At 52.2% G+C, this 26226-nt stretch overlaps 1 protein-coding gene across 3 annotated transcripts; it reads left to right on the forward strand.

Annotated features, from left to right (window-relative positions):
* The first annotated feature begins 1881 nt into the window (after positions 1–1881).
* On the forward strand, positions 1882–22999 carry CABP1 (calcium binding protein 1). 3 transcript variants are annotated; one of them, XM_006890433.1, is made up of 7 exons: positions 10660–10830; positions 15181–15360; positions 18435–18465; positions 18729–18872; positions 19771–19880; positions 20080–20227; positions 22558–22999. In XM_006890433.1, the coding sequence occupies exons 1-7, from the start codon at positions 10786–10788 to the stop codon at positions 22581–22583; spliced, it is 684 nt and encodes a 227-aa protein (XP_006890495.1). In that variant the 5' UTR covers positions 10660–10785; the 3' UTR covers positions 22584–22999. The 3 variants fall into 3 exon arrangements, with proteins under 3 accessions (XP_006890494.1, XP_006890495.1, XP_006890496.1); XM_006890432.1 differs by lacking the exons at positions 10660–10830; positions 15181–15360 and adding an exon at positions 1882–2571; XM_006890434.1 differs by lacking the exon at positions 15181–15360.
* Positions 23000–26226: the final 3227 nt, after the last annotated feature.

The following is a 26226-nucleotide window of genomic DNA, read 5'->3' on the forward strand; positions in this document are numbered from 1 at the left end:
AGGAAGCCTAGGCCCAGGCTCTTGGCTTTGGCTTTGCAAGGCCTCAAGTGTAGCTGAGCTCCGTTCTACACTAAGTCTCTGGTTCACCACCACCTCTGTGGCTGTTCTCCAGGCAGCTATGTCTCTGTCTCACTTATGGGGATCTCTTGACTCAAAGGACCCACTTCACTCTCAGCTTCTTCCTGCTTGATGATAGTGAGACACACACTGCCCAGCTGGGGTTTAAAATACCACTGCTGCTCATCCACTCCCGAGGGATTCTGACAAGGTACTTTATCTCCTGTGATCTATATTGAATGTACATTTGTGGCTAATCCTGCCAAATACCGATTATGCTGAGGGATGTGGGAGCAAATAAAACAAGTGATTGACTCTGAACTTGGAGGGTGAGCTCTTTACCCTGCCTCTTCCAGAGGATTCTGTAGTGATCTTTCCACATCTCCTGATAGGTACCTGTCTGCCTCAGGACTTGAGGGGTTTCTGTTGGATAATTTGGCTCTCACAGTGGGTGAGCTAGGGAACAGTTTGCCATACTTCTTTGTTCACTTCCATTCCCTGGTCTTCCTGCCCAGTGTGTTTTTCTTAACCTCTTGTACATGGCTATTGAAGAGAAAGCAGATAACGCAGAGAAGAATATGTGTGAAGTGTAGCATGCTAGCATTCTGTCTGTCTGGGCTTCAGTTGAGACTCAGTGGTAGCCAGACTGCACCCTACTCATTCATGGATAACATCAGAGACAAAGAGAGCTCAGGAGACAGACACATAAACACTCTCTTTTTCTCTCACTTTCACACTCACTCACTACCCCCACCCCCCAAACTCAAGCATCCTATTTCTGAACAAGAGTGAGGTGCTGAGGCAAGAACTTGCTGACCTGCCCAGTGCCCTGGGCTTGGCTTTTATGTACAAGATGTCATCAGAAGTTACCGTAAGCAAACCAATGCAAACAAAAATTTAGTTAACAGAAATATGCATTTTACAGGAAAAGGAAAACATTGTTCAGAGAGGTGATAAAATTGGCCTGTCTGATAAGAGGGGATTTTCTAGAATCTTGAAGGGCAGGAATAGGAGAGGGGACCGAGAGCTGGGAGTAGGGTGGGCAAAGGGACCTGACCTGAGACTTGATCATCCAGCTGTTACAAGTGTCCCCTGGCTTCCAAAGAACCCTTCCGGTTTACCAAGGTCATTCTAGTTCTAATCTGTGGTATGCCAGGGTCATCCTAGCCACACACCCTCTGGTATGTCAGGGCCATCCTAGCCACACCTTGTGGTATATGCCAGGGTCATGCTAGCCTCATACCCTGTGGTATATACCAGGGTCATCCTAGCCACACACCCCGTGGTATATGCCAGGGTCATGCCATCCACACACCCTGTGGTATATATATGCCGAGGTCATCCTAGCCACACACCCTAGTAAGCCAGGGTCACCCTAGTGTCCGTGGTGTGTACAGTGGATGGAGCACAGTCACTCCAGGAGAGCCGCTCTTCCCTCCAGCAGGTCCTTTCATGCCTTCCTAGCTAGTGTTGTGGGCAGTGACGTCTGAGGGCCCTTGTGCCCCCTGGGTCTCTAGTTACTTACATTTCTTCTCCTAATTTTAAAGTTGCCTGTGTTTCTCTAGGTTCCGGTTGTGCTGAGGCATTCCAGACCTGGTAGTGTCGGTTGCCAGCGTCACCCCGTCTCAGCCTTTTTGGGGCCCTTCGCGGAGCCCCTTTCTTTGCGCTTCCACCTCCACGCCAAAGCCCCCCCCTCCCTCCGGGCCGCCTGGAGTCACCCGGAAGCGAGGCTCCCCGAGCGCGGGGCGGGGCGAGAGGCGGGGCGCGCCGGTACCTGGGGAGCTGGGGGTGGGCTCTCCAGGGCAGCCCGTAGGGGCCCCCCCAGATCCGCACCGCCAGACGCCAGAGAGCTCAGGGCTCCAGGCGCATCCACTGCGCTGTCACATGGGCGGTGGCGACGGGGCCGCATTTAAGCGGCCGGGGGACGGCGCCCGCCTCCAGCGCGTCCTCGGGCTTGGATCCCGCCGGGCACCCAGCTCTCTGCCCGCCAGGGGCCCCGCGCCACCCCTGCCGGGCCATGCGAGCGCGGGCCCCGCCGCGATGAGCTCGCATATCGCCAAAAGCGAGTCCAAGACATCGCTCCTGAAAGCGGCGGCGGCGAGCGGGGGCAGCCGGGCTCCCCGCCACGGCCCAGCCCGGGAGCCGGGGCTGCCCGGCCGCCGGCTGCACAGCGCCTGTCCGAGCACGCCGCCGCCCGGGGACCCCAGTTCGCGGAGGCCCCTGTGCCGGCCAGCGCCGCGGGAGGAGGGCGCGCGGGGGAACCGGCGCGGGCTGCCTGCGGAGCACGGCAGGCCCCGGGAGGCGCTGCCGGCCGTGGCGCCCCGACCTTCGCCGCCGTCCCCTCTGCAGCCGGCCCGTGGGCGGGATGGGGAGGAACGGGGACCGTCCCCGGCGCTCGGCCTCCGGGGCTCTCTGCGAGCCCCTGGCCGTGGGGACTCCACTCCAGCCAATGTGTCGGAGGCGGACCCGTTCCTCCACCAGCTGCGCCCCATGCTCAGCTCCGCCTTCGGCCAGGTAAGGGCCGCGCCTTCCGCCTGCGCTCCTGGAGGCGCTCGGGACCCTGTCGCTGCTTCGTGTCCATCGCCCGTCTCCCCTGCCTGCGGCTACCCCGTTCACACCTCGGCTCCCCAAGTCCTCCCCGGGGCCCCACGCCCTTGCCTGCGCTGCTCCTCCCCAGCCTGATTCAGCACCCTGTGCGCTGTCCACGCATCGGGCCTCTTCTGGGTGGTACCACCCCAGCTGCCTCCGAGCGAGATCAGCCCGCCCTGCAAGGGAGTAAGCCTCGCAACTGTCTGGACACTTAACTTCAGGGGTCACGGCACGGAGGGGCGCTCTGAATTAGTGCTGCCAAACCCACGCCTCTGGCCGTCACAGCCTGAGCGACCTAATAGAGCTATGCTTTGGAGTCTGGGGGCTCTGAGCACACAGATTTGGTTAAGCATGAGAGATCCTAACCATGGCTTATGGTGGCCTCCAAGGCCTGGGTATAGAGACTCAGGGAAGGGAGAAGTTAGAGCTAGAAGACTCTTCAAGAAAGGGTTCAGCCCATGGAGAAGCAATCAGAGCGCTGGTTCAGACTGGAACTTCAGGGTGCTGTGAGGAGGTTGTTCCCCCAGGAGTGCCGTTGGGTAGGCAGTGGGGCCGTGTTTCAATATTGAGACATGTAGTCACACCCAGGAGCACCTGGCTTGGATGTGGTGTGATTTAGGGTCAGGAGGGTGAGAGGAGGGTGCTGTGGCCCCTTTGGCTTCCCTCAGGCCTTTTTTCTGTGTGCAGCTGTGCATCTGCCCCTTAAGCCACTCTGTAGTCATAATCTAGATCTTTAATTTGGGGATTTGCTGCTGAGGAGTGAGGCTTAGCAGAAAGGAACCTGTAAACTCCAGAGCAAAGCCAAGATCTCCTCTAGTCCTGAGTCTGTAATCAAGTCAAACTCATTGGCGCAGAAGTGAGGCAGTTCTGCGGCAGCCAGCAGCCTCTGAGAGTGTAATGCAGAGGGCCGGTGTTGGCACAGTGCGTGGGGAAGCAGGTCTGAGTACTTCATGCTATGAGGGAGCGTAAGGAAGCCGTTTCAAGCTCACGGCTTAGCCAGGCTGGGTCAGAATTCCCAGGAAGCTGTGTGTGTGCAATCTCCTTTAGATCTGTACATTTCCTTTCAAAATACTACTGGGCTGTGGCTGATGCAGGTGGAGATCTGACATGAAGGCAGCCACACATGGCTCGGCCAGGTGGCTGTGGTGCACAGGGTAAGCAGTGTGTGGCTCTGCTCCTGCAGGGAGCCCTCATTAACCCGGTGAGCTGGAAGCTGTTCTCAGAGCAGGAGTTTGGATGCAGAGCTGTGAGAGTTAGGGCAGCAATGGGTGGAGGGAGGAGTTCACCACAGTGGCTGATGTACTAGTCACGGCTTTGAACTTGAGCTCAACCATTGCTGGACATTTGCCTGTCCACCCCAGACACACTGCACCAGAGCTTACATTTTAATAAGATTCCTGGATGATTCTTCTAGATCATCAGATGATTGCTTCTGTAGATTTTGAATCCCTATCTATGGGGTGAAAAGGCACAGTCTAAGCAAAGAATCAGCCAGAATGAACCCATTTGATGCCTCAGCACTGGTGCGGGGGTGGGATGTTAGGGTAAGAGTGGTGTGTGTAGTGCGTCTGGGTTATAGGAGGAATGCTGAGTTATTGAGATTGTTGACCCAGTGACACTCATTCATTCAGTTGTCACATACTCCACGAGTACCCGCTTTTTACCACACATTGCTGGACACTATCAATCAATATAGTGACTAGCAGCGGCCTCAGATGCAGTGGCAATTGTGAGACTGCGTGGGACCAGGCAATGTAGCATCCTATCGTATATAGGGCCACCACCGTGAGTTGGAGCTGACTTGATGTCACCTCACAGCAACAACAGGGAGACAGTGAAGGCACCCTGGTGGTACAGTGGTTAAGCACTCTGAAAGATAAATGATTTGACTTTCACTCGCTCTCAGGAGAAAGATGTGGTGATTTGCTTCCTTTAAGACAGCCTGGGAAACCCTGGGGGGCAGTTCTGGTCCGTCTTCTAGGATCCCTGTATGGAATTACCTCTGCAGCAATAGATTGGGTTTAGCTTTTTATGCAGGGCCCCCAAGTGTTTTGATCATTTCCAGTGTAGTAGTTACAAGTGGCCTGAAGCACACGCTTTCTGGCCCTCTCACTTGCTGGTCATGGTAGATGCCCCCCCAGAAAGAAGAGTGCTTTCTTTGCAGCTTTGTAGGATTTGCCTACATGGGGTTGGAACGTGCCAGCCCAGCTACATGCTGTAGTTCCTCCTCCTTTCCCAGCCATTAAAGGAAGAAGCCTCTCCAGTTCAGCGTTCTGAAATGTCACCAGGGTCACCTGAGTCAGGAGGAGCTGGAAGGTCCCATCAAATATTTACTACCTTCCTCGGGAAGCTGCTTGCCTCTATGACTGCAGGCTTTCTCTTTAAAGCTCGGCTTTGGGCTTCCTGTGGACACCTCAAAAGCTGCAGCCACAAGACCGCAGAACCGGCTGGGGTTTGTGTCAAAGCAACAGTCTCCTGTGACAGAGAGAAATAAGTTTTTCCTTCCCTGCTGTCCGCATGGAGAGTTCTATCCTTAGAGACAAAGCCGGAACTAAGAAGAGGGAAATGAGGCTCTGAGGACAGACACTTCCAGATAGCGTCTCTTAGGGCAAAATAGAGCCCCGGGGAAGTGTCCTTACCCCCCCCCCCCCATGGCTTCCAAGTTCCATCAAAACAACAGCAGCAACAGTGAATTGCTTAGTCTCATTAAGCCTCTGGTTTGTTGGGTTTTGGGTTTGTTTGTTTTTTTTTGCTTTTGTTTTGTTGGGGTTTTTTTTTTAAACTTACAAAGCAGGGATAATCAATGGAATACTGGCAATTTGAGATTAATTGGGATATGGAAATATGTAAAAGTTTGGCCCAATGCGTGATGCAAAGCAAGATTCTATCAGTGTTCAAACTCAAAAGTAAGATTCTGGCAGTGTTGAAACTTGATCTCATTGCTGTCCACTTGGAACCTATCTGACCTTCCAGCCGCTTTTCAGGAGACTGTAAATACACAAGAAGAGGGTGCCTTTGAGTTAACAGTGCAACTCCCCACCAGCTATGCGACCAGAGCTCCCTCTACCAGTGTTAGTTATTATTATATTATTGCTCTTGTTACTGGTTAGCTGCCAGAGGCTGTGTCAGTTCTTCTCCTTTCAGTTTGGAGTAGAGTTGGGGGATCCAGGATTCATCCTCACAGGGTCAGGTGGAAGTCTGCACTTGGATAATTCAGAGCTCTGATTGTTCCTGTGACCTCACAGAACATCCTTTTCTACTGCCTGCCTGCACACGGCGTGATTTGAAGGCTGAGGCATGAGGTGGTTCAGGACATGGTAAAATGGCAGGGTCCAGTCCCAGCACTGCCCCTCGCTTCCTGTCTCTGACCTTGGACCTGTGACTTTTTTTCTTTCCAGTCTCAGTTTCCTCAAAAATGAGACTGCCAAAGCTACCTTGCAGCTACTGTGAGACTTGTACAGATGAAGGTCTCAAAGGTCTGGCTCCAGTCTGGTGCTGGATAAAGAGCACCTTTCTTCAGTGTCATTGTTATTGTTGTTGTTGTTGTTATGTGCCGTCGAGTCGTTTGCAACTCATAGCGACCCTGTGTACAACAGCCCTAAACCCTCCTTTGTCCTGTGCCAGTCGCACTGCCTCTGACACACCCATCCTGATTACCCCAGTCACTGAATCAATCCACCTCACAGAGGGTCTGCCCCTCTTGCGCCGTCCCTCCACCCTCCCAAGCATGATGTCCCTCTCCAAGGACCTGTCCCTCCTTGCAACATGCCCAAAGTATGTCAGATGAAGCCCCAGAATCCTTGCCTCCAAGGATTAGCTTGGTTTAACCCTCTCCAGGACTGACAAAATTATTGCCTGAATAGTGGCCTGTGTGAGGTACTTCAACAGCTGCTTCCTAAAAGAAGGAGTTGAATGGCAGAGGGCCTTTCCTCCTTCCCATTTCTGAATCCGTTTAAGGGCATGTCACCCAGCTTCCTGGAGAGAAGGTGTTGTGTCAGAAATTAACTCGGAATCAGCGTGGTCTGGGCCAACTCTTCAAAATTCTTTTAAGGCTCAGCTTTCCACCCATTGCCCTTGAAAAGAAAATCACTTCATAGAGGAAGCAGGTGTTACTAAAACTTGTAGCTCAATCCTGTCGGGCCCCCTGTATCCTAGCTGTAGGTATCTCCTGGTTTGGGTTGGCTTGCCCCATTCCTGGAGCTCTGGTGGTGTAGTCCATTCATTGGAGTTGTGCTGCAAGACCAAAGACTGAACCTCTTCTAGCTGTTCAAACAACCTTGGAAGAAAGATGAGTAATTTCTTTCTGTGGATTTTACAGTTTCAGAAACCCTCTGGAGGATCAGCTGTGAGTTGGCTCTGACAAGGAGGGTGGTTGGTTTTGTTCGGTTGTTTTTTTTGTTGTTTGGTTTTTTTTTCTCATCCCCAGACTGCTTTGCACGTAAAATAGGCTGAATATTTAATGAACAAATAGTATTTCCAGTCTTGACTTGAGCGGTCTCCTCGTTTCTGTGGTTTAGAGAGGAGAGAGGCCGTGATGAATTGTATGCTAGCGTCGGAAGTCACATCAGATCTATATTTCTGTAGATATGTCTATATTTCTACTTATTCCAGGCCTGACCTGGTCTCTCCCTACTTCTCTATGAAGGGACTTGAAGCCTCTGTCACCATTTATCAAGGGGCATAGGCAGAAGAAAGAGAAGATTCTTTGTGGTTAACATAGTCCAGTCCAGGTGAGGCCTTCAGAGGGCCTGTGTTTGCCTGTGGTTGTTTATGGAAAGCAACAAGGGCACATGAGACCTCAGCTCAGAGACCAAATGACAGGCTGAGTATCTTCTCACGACCTTATTTGCACAGCAACACATGACTTTATCTTTCCCATATTTAAGAGAGAGGAGAGAGATTTGAGAGTGGGAAGTGACTTGTCTAAAGGCCACACAGTAAGAATGTGATGCTGGTCTCCCTCCACACATACCTGTCTGTATTCCCCCTGTGCTGCTTTGGTGAGAATCCATTGTAAGTAAGTCCCTTGTTTGTCAGACTGGTCTGCATAGGACTTCTTATGCTGCAACAAAGCTTTCCCCAAGCGTCTGAACACTGGGCTGTTGTCCAAGTTCAAAGGCTGGTTCTAATCAGGAATAATCAGTAACAGGTTTATCCTTCTCATCCCACTGATCCTATTAGTTAATTCCAAAACTACAAGTGTGACTTCCAGAAGTGCAAGGGTTGCTGCCATGGTGGATATGGCTGGAGAAGTGGGAGCATGTAGGCTTTGCACCTCGATGCCTAAGGAAGTCACTGCAGTTTAGTTGATTCTTATATCCTGCTGGAGGTTAAACCACCTTTCTCCGGCCATTGTCCCATCGTCCCACCTGCCCAGCCCAGTGCTTAACTAAGCATTGAGTCTAAAGACACCTCGATGCTTGTTGTCCTTATGTCTCAAAGTACTGTCAGCTTCCGCTTTCCTTTCCCTTCAACTCCTTCCACTTAAGACTAGAAGATTTCTTTAAAGTACTTGACTTTTCCATAGGGGCTGTGTGAGGTTGTCTTCTGCCTCCTGTTTTCAAGGACAGAGGCATAACCCAAGGTTGCTAAGCTGGTGCTATGCTCAGGACTGGCCTGCAGGGGGCAGGAGTCACCAAGCCTGACAGTGAATGATGCCCTGACAGGGCATTGACTACTGGCACCAGGTGCAAGTGGCCTTTAAGACCAGTCTGGGTGTAAAGGGACACTCCCCATGCCCAGCACTGCGCTTAGTCCTCTATTTGTTTGATCTCATCAGCTGCTCATAAGAGCTCTATGTCAGAGTTTCTGTTGTAAGCCCAGTTTTATAAACAAAGAAGATAAGGCTCAGAGAGGTGAACATGTCCTTGGGATCACATTGTTATTAAGTAGAAAGGGTGAGATTTGCGCCCGTGCCTGTCTGACTCCATGCTTCAGGCACTTAGCCTCTGGTTTCTCAGCACGACTGCGGGTTCGAATCCCCTGTGAAGTAAATATTAAACAGCACCATTGGCAGGAGTCCACCTGGACCAGGTACATCAGCAGTCCTGGGGTGGGGGTGGGGGGTGGGGGAGACCCAGGCCTCCAGCCTGCAGCCAGACTTGAGAGCTCAGGCTTCCACTGTGCTGTCTGCGCCAGATCAGCCATCAGTCCACAGCATGTGGGCTGGACCAGGCTCCCCTCTGAGGTCTCAGTGAGCATCTGTGGAGAGTCACTTGTCTTGATTATGCCAACAACTTTTCCCTCACCCCCTCACCTACAAAATCCTCTTCCCTCCGTTTCATGTTTTCAGAGTTCCCATTTCTCCTTAGTAGCCTTCGTTGTAGCACTTAGTATTTCTTGTTTGCTTGGTAGAGTGTAAGTCTCCTGATAGTAGGAATAGTGTTTATCATTTTACATATTATTTCCAGAACTGGACTTCTGTGTACTGCACTGATGAGACTCTGCTCTCCATTGTTATTGTCCCTGTGTCGCACTGTGGTCTTTCCCCACATATGCCTTAAATGCAAGTTGAAGGCACCCCCTTATCTATTAGAGGAAGCAGCAAGTCAGGGATGTGAAGTGACTACGGTGAGAAGCCAAGCAGAGCCAGGATTCCAGGCCCCGAGGTCCTTCCCTCCTGGGACTTCGCCACTCTCTGAGCCCGCCCGGTGGATGGACTGGACTGCTTCCTTGCTCTGTACCCCAGGAAGGGTCCAGGTAGATCGCCAAGACAATGCTGAGTCTCAGTGTTCCCACCCTCTGCCCTGGTGCCTTCCACTCTGTGCCGCCTTCTGAGTTCCCAGGCCGCTCTACGCCTGCCCAGCTCCTCCCTTCTCTGCCCTCCTCCCAATCTCCTTTCCAGCAACTCCCCAGATGTTCACTTGTCGTGGTGCAGCAATGGCACAGCTGTCAAAGGCTGCCCAGGCATCCTTTGGGCAGTGCCACCACCTGCCTTTCCTATCAAGAGCTCTGCCCAGCCACCCCAGCCTGGACAACACATCCCTGGGAAAGGCGCGTCTCTGGGCGGAGAACCCCCCTGGTGCCGGTTGGAGCCGTTGCCTCTGGCAGATGCAGAGTTGTTTCCTCAGCCTCTTACTTGCGCCCCCTGCTGGGAAAGCGGGGTGCAGGGAGGCAGAGTCCTTAATTTTTTGGGTTGGTCTGGCTGGGTTTGTAGGTCCCAGATAGAACATCAGAGACTTGAAGTGAAATCAAATCAGAGCAGCGCCTGGACAGATGGGGAAGAGCAGTAACTGAAGAAATCTCAGGGTTGTTAAAGGCAGCTTTGTGCACCCCGGGTTGGAACAGAAGGAGCTGATCTCTCTGTCGGTTGCTCAGCTATGCTTCAAAGCCTCAGTGCCTCATCCCATCTCAAGAAGGAGGCAAGTGTGAAAACTGGAGCGTGATGGATGTGTCACAAGATCTCCCATGCCTTGCACCGGCTCTGCTGCTCTCCACCCAGCCGGAATGGCCAGGGGTCAATCAGGATGCAGGGCCAATGCTCATGAGAAGGGACGCTCATCTCCTTGGATGCTGGCGTGTGCATGCGTGTGTGCACGAGCGTGTGTGAATGCTCACACAAGCCTGGGAGCTGGGAGGCACCCCGGCTGTGGGGGTCCAAACGAGCCAGATTCCCTTTCTGGGGCTGCTGGCCTAATTCCCAGCCCCAGCTGCCATTGCGAACCCCCCTCACCCAGGCAATCTCCCTGCAGATTTGGCAGTGGGGAGGGGAGGGGCCACAGAAGAGGAGAGAACTGGAGAGGATTCAGCTCTAATCTGATGTAGCTGATCCGGCAGGGCAGCCTCCTCCAGTACTGCTGCCTCTGCCCTCAACTCTCCTGGCGATTTCCTCAGTGCTCTGCACTCTGCCCTCCTGCCTTTATTTCCTTCAGAAAGTGCCCAGAAATTAACCCCCACAAACACGCACACACACACACACACACACACACAGCCAACCGCCACCCCAAAAAAACAAAGAGCAGGAGCAGGCATAAGAGTAAGAGAGCACGTGAACAGGAGCGGCCTCGGACCATACCTGGAGGAGGAATGGCCGGGGCACAGGAGGCTGGGGCAGCCCAATGCCTGGACTGAGGTCTCCAAGCCCCCAGGGAGCCTCCTTCATGGACCGAGAGATCCAGAAAGGGGCTGCCTCAGTTAAGAATGGGCAACTGTGTCAAGTCTCCACTGAGAAGTCTCTCAAAGAAGGTATGTTTCTGGAGTTCCCAAGACCTGAGGCAGGGGGGTGGGGGCATCTTGCCTTCTGTCCTAGATGTTGGACAAGGAGGGGTGTGTATCTGATACTTTCTGTTCTTTGCCTGAGCTCTGCAAGAGCTGCTTCCCATACCCTCCTGTGACAGCCTCTGATGTCCCAGACCAAGCTGAAGTTGGGACGTAGGGTTGTGTGGAAGGCTGTGTTTGAGAATCGGCAGGAGATGTTGGAGGGGAACCATGATGCCTTAGAGCTCCTGGGCCTTTCAAAAGAGTGTGTGGGTTTAGGGTCTTGGATGGGACTAGCAGCTCAGTCATACCTTTTCTTCTTCTTCTTCTTCTTCTTCTTCTTCTTCTTCTTCTTCTTCTTCTTCTTCTTCTTCTTCTTCTTCTTCTTCTTCTTCTCTTTTCAGTCATATAATTTGGGGATCACTGACCCTCTGTAGTGATCTCTAACCTTTAGAATTGTAGGTTTTAAAGTTGTTCTCACAGCTGCTAACAGGGACCAAGCAGGACATCCCTTTCTACTTCTACTAATCCCTGAGTCAGATTGGAGAATCTCAACTAGGACCAGATTGGTTCAGGGCCTGAGATTATTTCCATTAAACGACTGCATGCCCAGGAGTTAGGTTGTAGAACTGTGTACAGTGTGATTTCTGTAGTGGACTTAATACTTACCCTTGGATACTGTTCTTTTACAAAAATTTCTTGAAGCAAGCAAAGGTCCCCTCTCGAGTCTATTTTGTCCAAGCCTGGAGCTTCCATCTGGAGGGTTTTGCGGCAGGAGGCTCCATCTGTATTGCTAGCCCTGTTTGGTCAGGACAGAGAGACCCACAGACATAGTTTAAAGGGAGGAGAAGTGAAGAGACATTTCATTTGTCTCAGTTCATTCATTTTCCAGATAAGGAGCTGACTGCTCGTCACAGAGATTGAGTGACTTATCCAAGGTCTCAGGTCAGCTGCTGGTGCTTCTGCACCCAGCACCACCCGACCTCCTTGGCCAGCCTGACAGCCTCTCGATTTAGGGCATTCCAGGCTTTTCCGCTTGTCTTCCTGACTTAGCTAAGCTGCTCACATCAAATTCCTCTTAATCTTCACTCTTCCTTGGATCCTTCTGAAGGCTGATTGCTTTTTCCGGGCAATCAGCCCCCTCCTCTATCTGGCAGTCTACCCCCCTCATCAGTCATCTTCTTAGGGGAGTCTTCTACATCAGGGATGACCTCCCCAGTGTTGCAGAGAGGCAGAAATGGATTTGAGTAAGTCTAGAGGACCCCAGAGCAGAAACCCCCTTTAGGGACTTGAAGAAGCAAATTTATTAAGAGTTGCCCTTCTGACTTATGAAAGGGTCAGACTGTGTGGGTCTCCTGTTTCTAGCCATATGTCCTTGGACAAGTTAATTTCTTGGTGGAGACACTGGCTTCTACAACTGCTTTGACGACTGAATAAAGTGCCCTCACTCAATGCCTGACTGCCCCTACAAGCAGGGTTTTTCTGCTCTGGGTCTTAGAGAGAGGAATGGATGAGAAAATGAATGTAGGAGCAGTTTTGTAAGGAATAAGGTAAAAGGTGACAAAACTCACTGCATTCAAGGCCATGTTTTTATCTTGCCTTTTCCTAAATACCTATGACGTATCTAACAGCTGTTAAACTCATGTATCCTTTCCACATGGGAGTTCTCTTGGCTGTTTTGTGGAGAAGGGGGCTGGCCTCTGTGATAAGAGCCATCCCAGGTCACAGAGGCGCTGGGAGCCTGTGTGAACTAGAGCTAGGCTTTGTTTTCTTTTTTCCCTGGAAAAGGCTGCCTCTCACTTTGTTCTGATGTCAGAAATGTTACTCCTAAATTCCCAGATCTCAGATCTGAGAGGACACTAGTCTGCATTCCCACTGCATGCAGACCCTCTGCTCCACCTCACACCTCCTCCTGGAATGCCTTCAGTGCAAGGGAGACTGTTCCTTCCATTTGCTTGGCTAGTGCTTGGGTTGCTAGAAAGCTGTTAGGTCATGAGGTACTATGTTGGCCTCTCCTGTTGCCATGCCACACTCAGGAACTGTCTCCTTGGTGCCAGGAGACATTGTCAGCCTGTGGGCTGCTGCCCACTTGGCATCCTGAATGATGGCTAGGGACGAGGTTATGGTGAACGGTGGCCTGCCCTGGGCTCTGTGCAGGGCAAGACCAGGCTGTCAGGTGCCATCACTGGCTGGGGAAGATGGCAGCATCCTGGGGCCACTTGATGCCAGGCCGAATTATGATCAAAAGATGCATGGAAATTCCCGGCTATCACTGGTTCTCTCTTCATGGGAGCAAATTCTTCCCCCATCACCCTCCTTCCTTTGCTGATTGACAAATGTTCCCCCACTTCCTCTGCAGCCAGAAGTAATGCCTTCTGGCACCCAGCACCTCTTCACCATCTTCATCCTCATCACCATCAGCATCCCTGTTGCCGTCATTCCCGTCACCATAGCAACTCCCACCAACTCTTACCTTGCTTGAGGCACTATGCAGAGCTCCCTCTGGGCAACAGCTTACTCATTTTTCACAAGATTCTGATGAGTAGACAGGAAGGACGCTGAAGCAGGAGAGGTGAAGTGACTTGTCCAAGTTCACACAAGCAATCCGCAGAGCCAGAATTCGTCCCCAAGACTGTTCAGAGTCCAGCCAGTAGATTAAACTGCCTCTCTGAGCTCGGTGCTGCTTGATGCCTCTTTACTAGGATGAGATAAGCTCAACAGCAGCAATTCAACCAGAAATAAAACAGCAAATTCCCTACACACATTTTCTGACACGGTTTCTGGTTAAGTCACCATAGATTCTGAGCTGCCTTTGCTCTACTCTCTCAGTCGGGAAGGGCTGTCTTGTTCTTCTGTGGCCCTAACCTGTCTCTAGGAGGCCTGTAGATGCTGTACAGGCTCTGAATCCTAGCTCTCTTGGACATTGAACCCAAGTGGACCTCTGGCCTGTCTGACAGCCCTCAAGTTCTGAGATTGGCCCCGCACTCATCAGACGTGAGCCACAGACTGAAATTCTTCACCTGGTTTGAGTTGAATCTTCTTGGGTGCTGCTCATCCCTCTCTAAGCCTGGAGGAGGCTTGGGAATTTGGGAGTGGTGATGCTGCGTGGTGTGAGGCTCAGAGAGGACATTAGAGGATAGCTGCTGGGGGGGGCGCTCTGCTGCTCTCCAGGGATTAGGGTCTCCTAGAAGCCCCCATCCTTGCACTGGAGGAGCGCGTGACTTGGGGGGTTCTGCTGAGGGGGGGTGTGCCTCTGGGTTTCTCGAGGTAAGACAACCCTCAGAGTTTTTGCTGTCTCTACCCCTTTCCTCAAGGAAGCATCCATGCTCAGAAGCAAAGATAGAATGCCCTGGCCAGGCCTCCACGAAGGGACCAGCATGCCGAGGAGGCCTGGGTAGAGCAGTATGTTGTGTCTGGATGCTGCTGGTGTCCTAAGGGGCAGGGCTGGGGCCAGTGCGGACTTTTTATAGCTGCATGGGAACCAGTGGGGAGGAGGATGAGCTGGCTGGGCTGGAAGCTCAGCTATATTCGGTAAGCAGAGGAGGCCATGCCTCAGCCTCCAGAGGCCAGCGGGCCGGGCCGGGCGGGGAGCCAGGGAAGGCGGGCAGGAGGACTGCGGGATGGCGGTCACCAGCCGGGTGGAAGTGGACCCACAGACATGTTTTGTTTAGTTCCCTTGGGGCTTTAAATCAGGAGGTCTGGCAGCACTGGGCTGCAGTTAAGCAGTACTGGCCCTCACTGTCCACTCCCCCCAGCCCTCTCTTCTCACAGCCTACCCACTCTATTCCAGCTTCCCAGGCTTGCAGCCTCCAGTGTTGCCAGCTCACTAGCCCTGTTCTCTGGGTGACCAGCTCCGAGTGTCCTCCTAGCCTCCCAGTGGGGCCCTGTGAAGGCAGGGTCAGAAGTCTGTTTGGGAGCCCAGAGGGACACCTTGGCCTCAGGGATGGAGTTGGGCTACCCGGAGCATCCTGGGGGCGGGACATTATTCCCTTAGCGTCTGAGTGGACATTTCCTGTTAGAACAAAAGCTTCCCTCTGCCCGCTGCTCTCTTTGAGTTTCTGCACGCACATGAGTGTGATCCTGCCTGAGTGTGTGTGGTATATGTGGGTGCACAGCCAGCTCTCTCGGAGCATTGGTTTCGGTTAAGGACTGGAGACTCCATCTGGTGGACCATGCGGAGGCATGGCCACATGGCATCCTGAGGCACTCTGCAACCGCCACTTCACTCTCCAGGCTCCTCCCTTGGGAGAGCCCCTCTGGGACCAGGAGCCAGGCAGGCCCACCTGGGCAGGACGGTGACAGCCCCTCTCTTTTGTATTTGCTTGGTGCTTGCTGAAGATGCGCCAGGAGGAGAAGACCAGCTACACAGCGGTGCAGACAAGCGAGGAGGGGCTGGCCGAAAGCGGTGAGCTCCACGGACCACTCCTGACGCTGGCCCAGAACTGCGCCGTCATGCACAACCTGCTGGGCCCTGCCTGCATTTTCCTGCGCAAGGGCTTCGCCGAGAACAGGCAGCCTGTACGTAAGTTGGCCCAGTGGAGCCACACTTGGCTCGGCTCTGCAGGGCATGAGAAAGGTGCTGGAAAAGAAGCCTCCGTACACAGCAGCCTCTGTCCCCTAGGAGGAGATAACACCCCAACCCCACAGCTGGTCAGTCTGGTCCCCAATGTCTCTCACCTGTGGTTGCAAAGTATTGGTGAATCCACACCCACCAGCAGGAGCAATAACAAGAGATTTTGTAGGGTTTTTTTTTTATAAACGCCATGTGTGCCAGGCACGCACTAAGTGGTTTGATGGATGGTCTCATTTTAGCCTTAGATCAACTCCAAGATTTGGGTGCTGTTACCATCCCCAATTTACAGGGGGGAAGATAAGATGGAGAGGTGACATGAGTGAAGGACTGCGAGTAGTAGTAGAATTAGGACACTGCCTAGGGTGCTCTGAGCTCCGTCCTTGGCCATGTCCAGCAGAACAGCTCTGCTGTGATGGAAACGTGCCTTGATCTGTGTCATCCAGTACAGTAGCCACCAGCCACATGTGACCACTGATCACTGAAGAGCTGGATCAAAATGTGCCTCATTTGCCCGAGAGCCTGGAGCTTTCATATTACTCATTCCTAATTCAAATTTCAATGTGGCCACATGTGGCTAGTGACCACCTGTTGGAACCCCACCACCCCTGAAGGTATCACTGGAAGGATGATGATGATGATGATGATGTTACAGAGCAAACATCAGTTACATATATTTATAAGCTTCCTTTATTGAATGCCACATGTTCAACACTTGACGTGTGAAATCTGCTGAAGGCTTTGTGAGGGGACAGTGGCGTTCACCCATTTTACACAGGAAGATGCATCCTAGTTACTGCCTGCTGCTCTGTCAGAAGCACCACAGGTGGGTGACCTTTAACCTCAGAAATGTGTCCTTTCAAGTCCAGGAGGCTTGAGGTCCAAATGCAGGGCGCCAGCTCAAGGCCAGGGCTTTCTCTGTCAGCTCTGGAAGAAAGTCTTTGTCTTGAGCTTTGGCTCCCTGGACAGTTGCCATGTGGCTGCACATCTCTCTTTCCTCTTCTCCCCTGGCTGCATCTGCCCATTTAATATTTTTTAAGAGATTGACTCAAGACACACCCTATGCCAGTGCCATTGACATACCAGTGACAGCTCGTTCCCAAATGGGATTGTGACCTCAGGCACAGAGATGAGGATTTGCACCATTTTTATTTGGGGGACACAATTCAATCTCTAACCAGAGGGGTGAGGCCTAGAGAGCTGAAGTGACCTGCCCGCAATCCTACAGCCACAGAGCAGCGGATCTGGGCTACAAACTCATGTCTCAAGAACCCAAGTTCTACCCCCAGCTTCACGTCCCCAGATCCCATCTGATCCCTGTGTGAGGGCACATGGCTTCCTGCCGCAGTGGTCCAGCCCTGTCTGGGGGACCACCTCATCTGGGGGGTGCAAAGGGAGGATATGTGCCATGGGCTGGGACCAGGACAAAGCAAGAGCAACTCTTGCCACAGACACACTGTGGCAGGCACACATGATGGCTTATTTGCTTGACTGCTAATGGAAGAGTTGGTGGTTCAAGGCCACTGAAAGGCACCTCAGAAGAAAGGCCTGGCAGTCCATAACTGAAAAATCAGCCATTAAAACCCTTATGGCACATAGACCTACCTACCCAGGGCCCAAGGCATCAAGTGCTGTAGATAGACTAGAAGTCCACATAAGGGCTGCATGAGGGCAACCTGACAATTGATCCAAACCTGACAAGGAACAGGAGTTACATACTGTGTGGCACATACTGTGACAAACTCAAAAGACCCAGTGGAAATCAGCTAGTCTTGTCACAGACATGTGGAGACTTCAAGTGACTCCCTCTCACAGCTGGAAACACCAGCTTGAGGACCTGGTAGCTTGAAGCCTGCTCATTGCAGGCTCCAGCTCCCATGTACCCTCAATACCATCACGCCACACACAGCCCTTCCAAGCGCTGGGTCCTGTAAGATGTTTCTCAGGATCCCCTTCCCTTTCTGAAAGACCTCCAGATTCCCTGGGACCACGGTGCCTTGCTCAGGGGCTGGCTTGTGGCCGTTGAGACCTCATACTGACCCCATCGGCTAGAACAGTCTTTGTGCACAGATGCAATGGGCCAGCTCACGCGGCATGCCCACGTGGCCATTCATGAGTGGTGTGCCCACACCTGTTACGAACTGCCTGTCGCACAGGCCCCCTGCTCACAGGCAGAGTGCTGTTGTCTTCAGGGAGAATGAGCCCTGTGGACCTGTTTTGGAGCGAGCCTCCTATTAAGCAGGTCCAGATGGGCTCCGTATCTGTTTCCTGCCAGTCTGTCTCCTTCCTGGGCGGGCCTGGGCCGGCTGGCACCTCACCTCCCTCAGCCTGCCCTGTGCTTCCGCTGGGCCAACTCTCTTGAGATGGCACTGCCATCTGGTTTGGATGCCTGGACCCAGGTTTCCTTGAGCCCCCAAGGAGACCTGGGCACTGCTGAGGCTTGAGCTGTGTGCTTGAGACACTGGAAGCAGCTAGCTGCGCTATGTCCCACGATGGAACAAGGATGAGAGTCACAGGGAGCTGGTGGGGCTGTTCCCAGGAAGCAGGGCACAGCCCCAGTGGAGCTCCACATCTGCCTCCTCCTCTTCCTCCCACTCGTGCTTCCGTCCTGCTCCTTCCTCCTCTCCCCCCCAGCCCCATTCCATTTGCAGGTCTCACCTCCCCACTCTTCCTGTCTCTGTAGGGGACACTTTCTTCTTTCTGTGTCATCTCCCACTGACCTTGTTTTATTTACAGGTTTTACCTCCAGACCAATTCTGTTTTCTGACAATACAGAAATGCTTGTGTCTAGAATATGGGTCTGAGGGTGTGGAGTTTCGGTGTGCTCAAGGCCATGGGAGCAATTGGGTCCTTGGACATCTCCTGGTCTATAGGAGATGTGAGACCACCCCCTTCTTCCCTCAAGGACTCCAGGCATGCCTGCATCCCCATCGCCCTGCACCCAATGTCTGCTGCCATTTGTATGGCATTGCATAGCTTCCAGGCTCCTCAGATGTTCATTGAACATGTTTTTTTGTTTCAGGACAGATCACTGCGACCAGAGGAGATTGAAGGTAAAACTTGGCCCTTTTGTTTAAAGGGCAGCTCAGCTCTTTGGGGTAATGGGCTGCTCAGCCCTCCAGGAAGGTGTGGGAAATGAGGCTGATGGGAAGAGATGGCTTAAGCACCTGGGCGAAGGGCCTGGTACAGAGCAGGGCATGCTCGGGGAGCCAGCCGTTGGAGGAAGCACACCCCATACTCCTAGCCCTGGTCTGCCTCTGCCAGAAGCTTGCTCTCTGTGAGGTTCTACCCGCCCCCACCCTGTTCTCCTCCCCAGAGCTCCGAGAAGCCTTCAGAGAATTTGACAAGGACAAGGACGGCTACATCAACTGCCGGGACCTTGGCAACTGCATGCGCACCATGGGCTACATGCCCACGGAGATGGAGCTCATTGAGCTGTCTCAGCAGATCAACATGAACCGTGAGTCACCTCCTTCCTCCCTGCCTCTCCTGTGCCGGCCTCTGCACTCAGACAGGCCGGGGCCCACCACTTCCTCACGCTCCTGGGGGAAGAAAGCCACTTGTGCTCCCTGAGCCCCCATTTCCTCACCTGTAAAATGAGCTTGTAATGGAAAGTACAATACAAGACGTACATCAGGTGACATATGTAAAGTAATGCCGGACCTGGCACACAGTACTAGATGATAGATCCACAGGTACTATTAGGATGATTTTCTCTTAGGCTGAGGTCTCCCATAAGCAAGGTTTGAGTGTAAGCTGTTTATACATACTGAAGGAAAGTGTTGGTAGAAAGTAGAGAAGTGAGACTGGCAAGGGCGGGAACAGCACAAGTTCTGCCCCCCCACCCCCTTTTCACCGCTTCGGCCACCTAGAACTTCCTCCTGCTGGGGTCACTCCCCTCAGAGCCCCACCTCTCCTACTGGGTATTTGTCCATCACATGCTGTTCTTCAGCACTTCCACCTCCCAAGAAAGCCAGTGAGAAGTTGAACTTCCATTTGTCCAGCAGGAAAGCTGTGGGGATGAGGGTCAGGCAGCCATACCTCCTGGCTTTCGGCCTATGTAGAAGTATTGTGTCATATATATATGCATTATATTTTCTCTTTTTAATGCGTGAAATGTTTTGCCTGTCTGTGACCCTGCATGTCTTTCTCTCATCCACATCATCTTCTGTCCACCTCCTGACCCATTCCCTCAGTCACCCCCTGGCCTTGACATACCCTGCCCACTCACATCCCTGTCCCCGTTTGTCCTGATTGTGCCCTGACTCTGGCCCTGGCCCTGAGCAGGTCAGGGAGGGGTTGCCTCATTAGGGATGAGAAATGTGAATGGGTGACCTCGCCCTTTCTTCTGTCCCTAGTGGGTGGCCATGTGGACTTTGATGACTTCGTGGAGCTAATGGGACCAAAACTCCTGGCAGAAACAGCAGATATGATTGGAGTAAAGGAGCTGCGAGATGCTTTCCGAGAGGTGAATGGGGAGCATGGGACAAGCAGGGTTGGGAAAGCTGTTGAGGGTCCCAACCCCGACGTGCTTATTTGAAAAGGAGCCGTGAGCCCTGGACCTCAGATCAGGGGACGAAAGGATCCCTGGGGGAGGAATTTAAGCCTGGGATCTCTTTCTGCCAGTCCCCATGTGTTAGCCATTGCCTCTCCCCTGCCCTCTGCAGTTTGACACCAATGGTGATGGGGAGATAAGCACCAGTGAGTTACGAGAAGCCATGAGGAAGCTCCTAGGTCATCAGGTGGGACACCGAGACATAGAGGAAATTATCCGTGATGTGGACCTCAATGGGGATGGACGAGTGGACTTTGAAGGTAGGTGGAGCTTGGAGGCGCGAGACAAGCCAGCCAAAGCAGCCATGGCCGTCTTTGAGCTCTCCGACTGTGCCCCATCATGTGCGTCCCTGTCCTTCCATTTCTCACCCCTCTACCCACCTCCGTTCTTAAAACCATCTCTCTGGCTTTCATCCACCCATTCGTCCATCTGTTTTTCCATAGCCATCTCCCCATCTCTTCACCCATTCATCTCTTCCTCCATCTAAATGCCTAGTCATCCACTCATCTCTCTCTAAACAATCATCCGAGCCGCCACATACCTAGTACAGGACATGGAGAGTAGGTAAGTAGATGGGTACGTGGATGAGTGTGTAGAAAGATGCATAGATGTGACTGGCCAGGTGTGTATTCTTCCATATACTCAGCTACTTACTTACTCACCTCTCCTTCATCCATGGAACTGTACCTCTATCCACCTGTATCCTTTACTTCTACTCTGACTTCCACTGACCACTTCTCCTCTGTACTGTTAAGCAGTTTGGATCAAATTCCATCTGTACCCATCTACTCATTCATTCATCTATTCTTCTGTCCACTTACCCGTCTCTACCTGTCCACCTGTCCATCTATGGTAGATATTCTCTGAATGCCGCATTCCTTTAACCTGACCCTCAGGCCCGCTCTGATGTGACCACAGCTCACCTCCCACCCCCACCCACAGGTCTGCCCTTCCTTCACTCACTCTCTGCCATCAAGCCACACTTGTGGGTTCAAGACCCTCCTATGCCTTTTTCTTACTTGGGCTAAATCTTATTACTCCTTCATGACTCTGCAGTGGGGCCACTTCCTAGAGAATCTCCTCTGGCTGAATGTTCTTTTTCTGGGTTTTCATAGCCCCTTGGGCCCACCTCTGGTGGTCTAGTGGTAAAAAGCTGCACTGCAGTCCCAAAGCCACGCAGTTCAAATCCACTAGCTGCTCCACAGGAGAAAGATGGGCAATCTCCTCCTGTGCAATTATCTGCCTCTGAAAACCCACCGGAGAGGGTCAGTTCCAAGTCAATAGTATACACCCAACAACATATATAAATATACATCGCCCTTTGGGTTCACTCTGTGCCTCACTACCCCTCATGCTGGCTATGGCTGCCTCCCCCTTTGACTCTGGGATTCCTGAGAAGAGGAACCTTGTCTCACTGATACACATTTGCTCTTCATTTGGGGACCTGACACAGAACAATGTTCAGTAAATATCTTTTAAAGGTGTCAGTAATGACAGTAACAGTTATATTTATCATACATGTTACTGTGAACCAGTACTAAGTCGTACTAAGTTGCTTTACATACTATCCCATTTAATTCTTACAAGGACTGCAGGGAACCCATTATTAATACTTCATGTGACAGATGAGGGAAACTGAGGCTCAGAGGAGTAGTAAAGCTTGGTCCAGGTTGCTTAACTAGGACAAAGCAGATCTGGAGGACAAACCCAGGCCTAGAATCTCAGTCACTGTGTAATAACACAGCCATCCATGACCCCGCTTCCTGCACCATGGGGCACAGGGGAGAAGGGAGAGACCACACCAGAAACTTGCATTGTGAGCAGAAAGGCAAGACAAGGGTCTGAATGTGTCCAGAGCAAGAGGATGGAAGCCCCTTCTGGACACTCGTTGACCTTCAAGGGAGGACAGAGAGTGGAGAGAAGGCACAGAGGCTTTGCCACTACCAGATCTTCTGACATACTTAGGCCATGCCAGTCCAAGTGCTTACCCCCCACCCCTGACCCCCCGTAACAATTCTTCCCTGGGGGCCAGCTCCCAGTCATTCTTCCAGCTTGTCATGTGCACCTACTGTGTGCTGAGGCCTGAGCCCAGCCTCAGGGACCCCAGATTAGCCAGCCACCCCCGCTGTGCTGGGGAAGCAGAGCAAGCTGTAGAGTGCAGAGAGGTGCCTACGCTGAGCTGCAGGGAGGAGTTAGGGAGGGTGTCCTGGAGAAAGTGAGAAGTAAATGGAGCAATGGACTGTGAGTAGTGGCCACAAGACCAAAGAGAAGGGCAGGGAGCCTTTGAGGGGAAAGTGAGAAGGAAGTACAGGAGAGGGAATTAACAAAAGAAGTCTGCGATGAGAGGGAAGAGGAGAGGCCAGAGGTCAGCTGGAACCAGAGCAGAGAGGACCTTGTTCAGAGCATTGGCCGTCACCTGAGGGCAGTCATGGGAGGTCTCAGGGATCAGAGCTTTGTGAGATGGACTTCAGGGCAGGACGCATGAGTCAGCTGTGGAGGTGGACAGAGGCCATGGATCTGCGGGAGGCATGTAGATGTCCTCTGAGACCTTGACTGCCACTTTCCCCACCCCGCCCTGTCCCCTTCCCAGAGTTTGTCAGGATGATGTCCCGCTGAGACGGCAAGGACGCACCTCCAGGACTGCCAAGCTCCCACTGGCGGGAGAAGAGGAGCCGGAGAACGCCTCATCCCGCCGCAGCCGCCGAGAGCCCAGGATGGACTGGCGGACGGGGCCTGCCTGCACCCCGGACCCCTACCCCTCCGCACTGTGAAAGACTCACAACTCCTGCAACTGGAAAAGGGGGCGCCCGCCAATGAGGAGGCACAGTGCCAAGCTGGCCGAGGTCATGTCAGGCGCCATGTGCCATGTGCCCAGTTGCTGCTGGCTGAGTGGGCCCGGGAGCCCGCCAGCAGGCCCCACACAGCATGTCCGCCCCGGGGTAAAGCCTCATGCCACCCTCCTTAGCTCGGTGCCCATCCCAGCTCGCCTCAGCCCTGTTATCTCAGAACCAATAAATATGCTTCCTTGAAGAAGGCAGCAGTGGTGACGTTTGCGTCCAGGGCTTGGGTACATGCCATGCCTGTTTCCTGAGCATTAGATGGATGCCCAGAACCAGTTGCCCCATCTGCATCCATTATGTCACTAGACCTGGGATGAGTATACATTGCATGGCCCAGCAACCTCCACTCTGATGTCATGGACCGGAACCTGATACCTCCAGGGTATCAGAAGGGAGGCTACAGGTAGCTGGGTGCATAGCTAGCTACCACAAACAGGATCAAAATCCCTGACAAGAGGAGAATGGAAATTGAAAGATGTAGCAAAGTCTGCCACACTTCCTCTCTTCCTGGAGTTTACACACTGGTCCAGGAGATAGAGTTGAAATAACCACGTCAATATGCAGTTATAAAATGGTGACACTGCTGTGAAGGGAAAGGAAAGTGACCTTCAACACAAGGCAGTGAGGCCTGGCCGCTCTCAGGAGGTCAAGGGTGGTGGCCCTGAGGAAGTGATGACACAGTTTTGTCGTGCAGGAAATCGTGAGTGTGAAGAGACAGATGTGGGGCAGCTGATGTCTCCGCCAAGTGGGGAGCAGGCTAGTCCATTGTTCGATGAGTGTGCCACGGGGTTGATTCTGGCTCAGGCCTTACAGGACAGAGGGCGACTGCTCTGTGGGGTTCCCTTGACTGGAATTTTCTAGGCTCAGATCAACAGCTCTTTTTTCCCCCATGGCACCTAAACTGCCAACCTCCTACCAGCCAAGCAGTAAACCATTGTATGACCTCGGTTCCTAAATACATTCACACCTTGTTTGCACACATGATTGGCTTCCAAAGACCAGGCCAAACACAACAGTTGGTGTTCTGTGACAACGGAACACATCAGATCAGGAGACGGGAGATGACTACGTCATTGTAATCGAACCGCGTGGACTGCCAGCTGTATCAATACGGAACTGGCAAACCACTGAGAACCAAAGCCCAGTCAGGCTGATGCATAACCCTCACGGCCAGTGTTCCTCTCGCCTCTTCCTCGGCATTTGCAGTTGCCGTACATACGTTGTGAATTCAGAAAATAGTAGGATGGCAGAGTTTTTTGCCATTGTTATAAATGTGAAATGTCAGATGATAAGATAGATACCTGGTAAACTGAGGAGTGGATAGACAGTCTGTTGTTGCATGACTTCGAGTCAGAACCCCTCATAGCCGACCCTCCAGCGGGTTTTCAGAGACAGTAAATGACATGAGAGGAGACTGCCCATCTTTCTCGTGCAGAGTAGTTGGTGGATTTGAACTAGTGGATTGCAGTCCAGGTTCTTACCACAAGGCCACCAGAGCCCCCTACACAGTGTCTAGACCCCTATGTTACATAAATATACTTCCTATGGCCAGTCACACTCCCTTTCTGAGCCTGTTATGCGCATATAATACAGCAGTGCTGAAGGACGGTGTATAAGGAGCAAACAGCATGAGCACGACCATGTCTGACCACCTCCACAAAGGGGAACTGTCCTGTCAACTACAATCCACCGCACAAAACCAGTTCCCATAAGATCAGACATGTCTCCCATACCTTCACACTTCTTTCAAGTAATTTCAACACCAATCTTTTTTAAATTTTATTTTACTTTATTATTTTTGTGTGTACCATCCAATCGGATCTGACTGGTACAGGAGGAGATTGCCCCTCCTTCTCCAGCAAAGCATCTGGTGGATTTGAACCACATACGTCTGGGATTGCAGTGCAGCTTCTTGCCACTAGGCCACCAGAGCTCCCTTCCAACACCAGTCTTAACAGCTTTGTTGTGATGGTGGTTATGTGCCGTCAAGTCGCCTATGACTCATAATGACCCTGTAACAGCTCTGAATAAATAACAGCTCTGAATCCTGTCCTGTCCTGAGCCAGTCTCACTGACTCTGACACACCAACCCCCATTACCCCAGTTACTGTGTCAATCCATCTCATCTGGGGGGTCTTCCTCTTCTGCTCTGTCCCTCCAACCTTCCAAGCATGATATCCTTCTCCAAGGATTGGTCCCTTCTGACCACATGTCCAAAGTATGTGGGACAGAGTTCGAAACCAGGTCCAAAATCTATTGGAGTAGCTCACAGAGTTTACATTAGAGAAGTAAAAAAAGACTATACTTCAGATTGATAGCAGATAGAATCAGTCAGGACAGCTTCTCTCTCATAGGCACCTTAGTCTGCAGCCTCAGGGCTAGGGTTAAAAGCTCTTAGTCCTGCCAGTTATGACTCTCCCACCAAGTCCTTCAGCTTGGCCAAAGGCTCTTAGCTCTGGTTTCCTGGGGTAGCAATCCCAGGTCCGCTCTGCCTCATGTTGGGTCTCTGGTTCTCTGCTGCTGGTGGCTGCTGCTTTCCTGTAGGTCTGGCTGATGGAAGAATCTATGGCCCAAAAGGGTGTGCACTGCATTCTGCAGCTTTGCTGATCAGGAGAGGCTCAGATTCTGCTGAATGAGCTCAATTTGATAGCAAGACTAGCCATCCCCCGTGTGGATGGACTAACACACCCTATTTCCACATGTCAAAGTCAAAGTCAATGGCTAAGAGAGCCATTTTGAACAATAAACAAATAAAACACCACAGATGGGCTCATGGTATGTTCTCTCACAGCATTGCCCCTCCAGAGGGTGCCTGCCATCCACACAGACTGCAATAGAAGTGAGCATATTGGAAATACAAAGCAGGATCCATTATCATTTCTATAAGGGAGCTCTGGTGGCTTATAGAGAATTGCACTGCCAACCCAAAGGCTCGCAGTTCAAATCCACCAGCTGCTCCAAGGGAGAAAGATGGACAGTTTCCTACCGTACAATTTGCTGTCTCCAAAAACCTGCTGGAGGGTCAGCTATGAGTTGATTCCAACTTGACGGTACCGAACAACAACAATGATATAAGTGAAAGGTTGAGAGAGAACTGGGCGGGGAGAAGGTGCCTAGCATCTTTAACAGGCTGAGGGCAGACTTGGACAGGTGTGCAGAGCAGGCAGGTATGCACCACGCCAGTGGGTTTCAGATCCCACAGGAATTGGTAAGTCACGATATCTGGACCCAGTGCCCAGAAACTAATTCAGTGTTTAGAGAGGGGTTCATGAAACTTATGTCTCTAGTAGGCTTCCACATTGCTGCTGCTGCAGCTCATCTGGGGACCACAATCTGAATAACACTGCTCAGAATCCCAGAACCACAGGAGGCCAGGGTGGAACGGTGCTGTAAATTACAGCAGAGTAAGGAACCCTGTC

The sequence above is a fragment of the Elephantulus edwardii genome, unplaced genomic scaffold, assembly GCF_000299155.1.
Source record: "Elephantulus edwardii isolate Elephantulus edwardi_28Jun2011 unplaced genomic scaffold, EleEdw1.0 scaffold00089, whole genome shotgun sequence".
NCBI lineage: Eukaryota > Metazoa > Chordata > Mammalia > Macroscelidea > Macroscelididae > Elephantulus > Elephantulus edwardii.

What these genes read in the sequence shown, in the direction of transcription:
- CABP1 (XM_006890432.1), top strand. Translation starts at nt 1,942, where the DNA reads ATGGGCGGTGGCGACGGGGCCGCATTTAAGCGGCCGGGGGACGGCGCC. An exon ending in GCGACCAGAGGAGATTGAAG is followed by an intron (nt 18,466 to 18,728) that starts GTAAAACTTGGC and finishes TCTCCTCCCCAG; the next exon opens with AGCTCCGAGAAGCCTTCAGA. An exon ending in TGCGAGATGCTTTCCGAGAG is followed by an intron (nt 19,881 to 20,079) that starts GTGAATGGGGAG and finishes TGCCCTCTGCAG; the next exon opens with TTTGACACCAATGGTGATGG.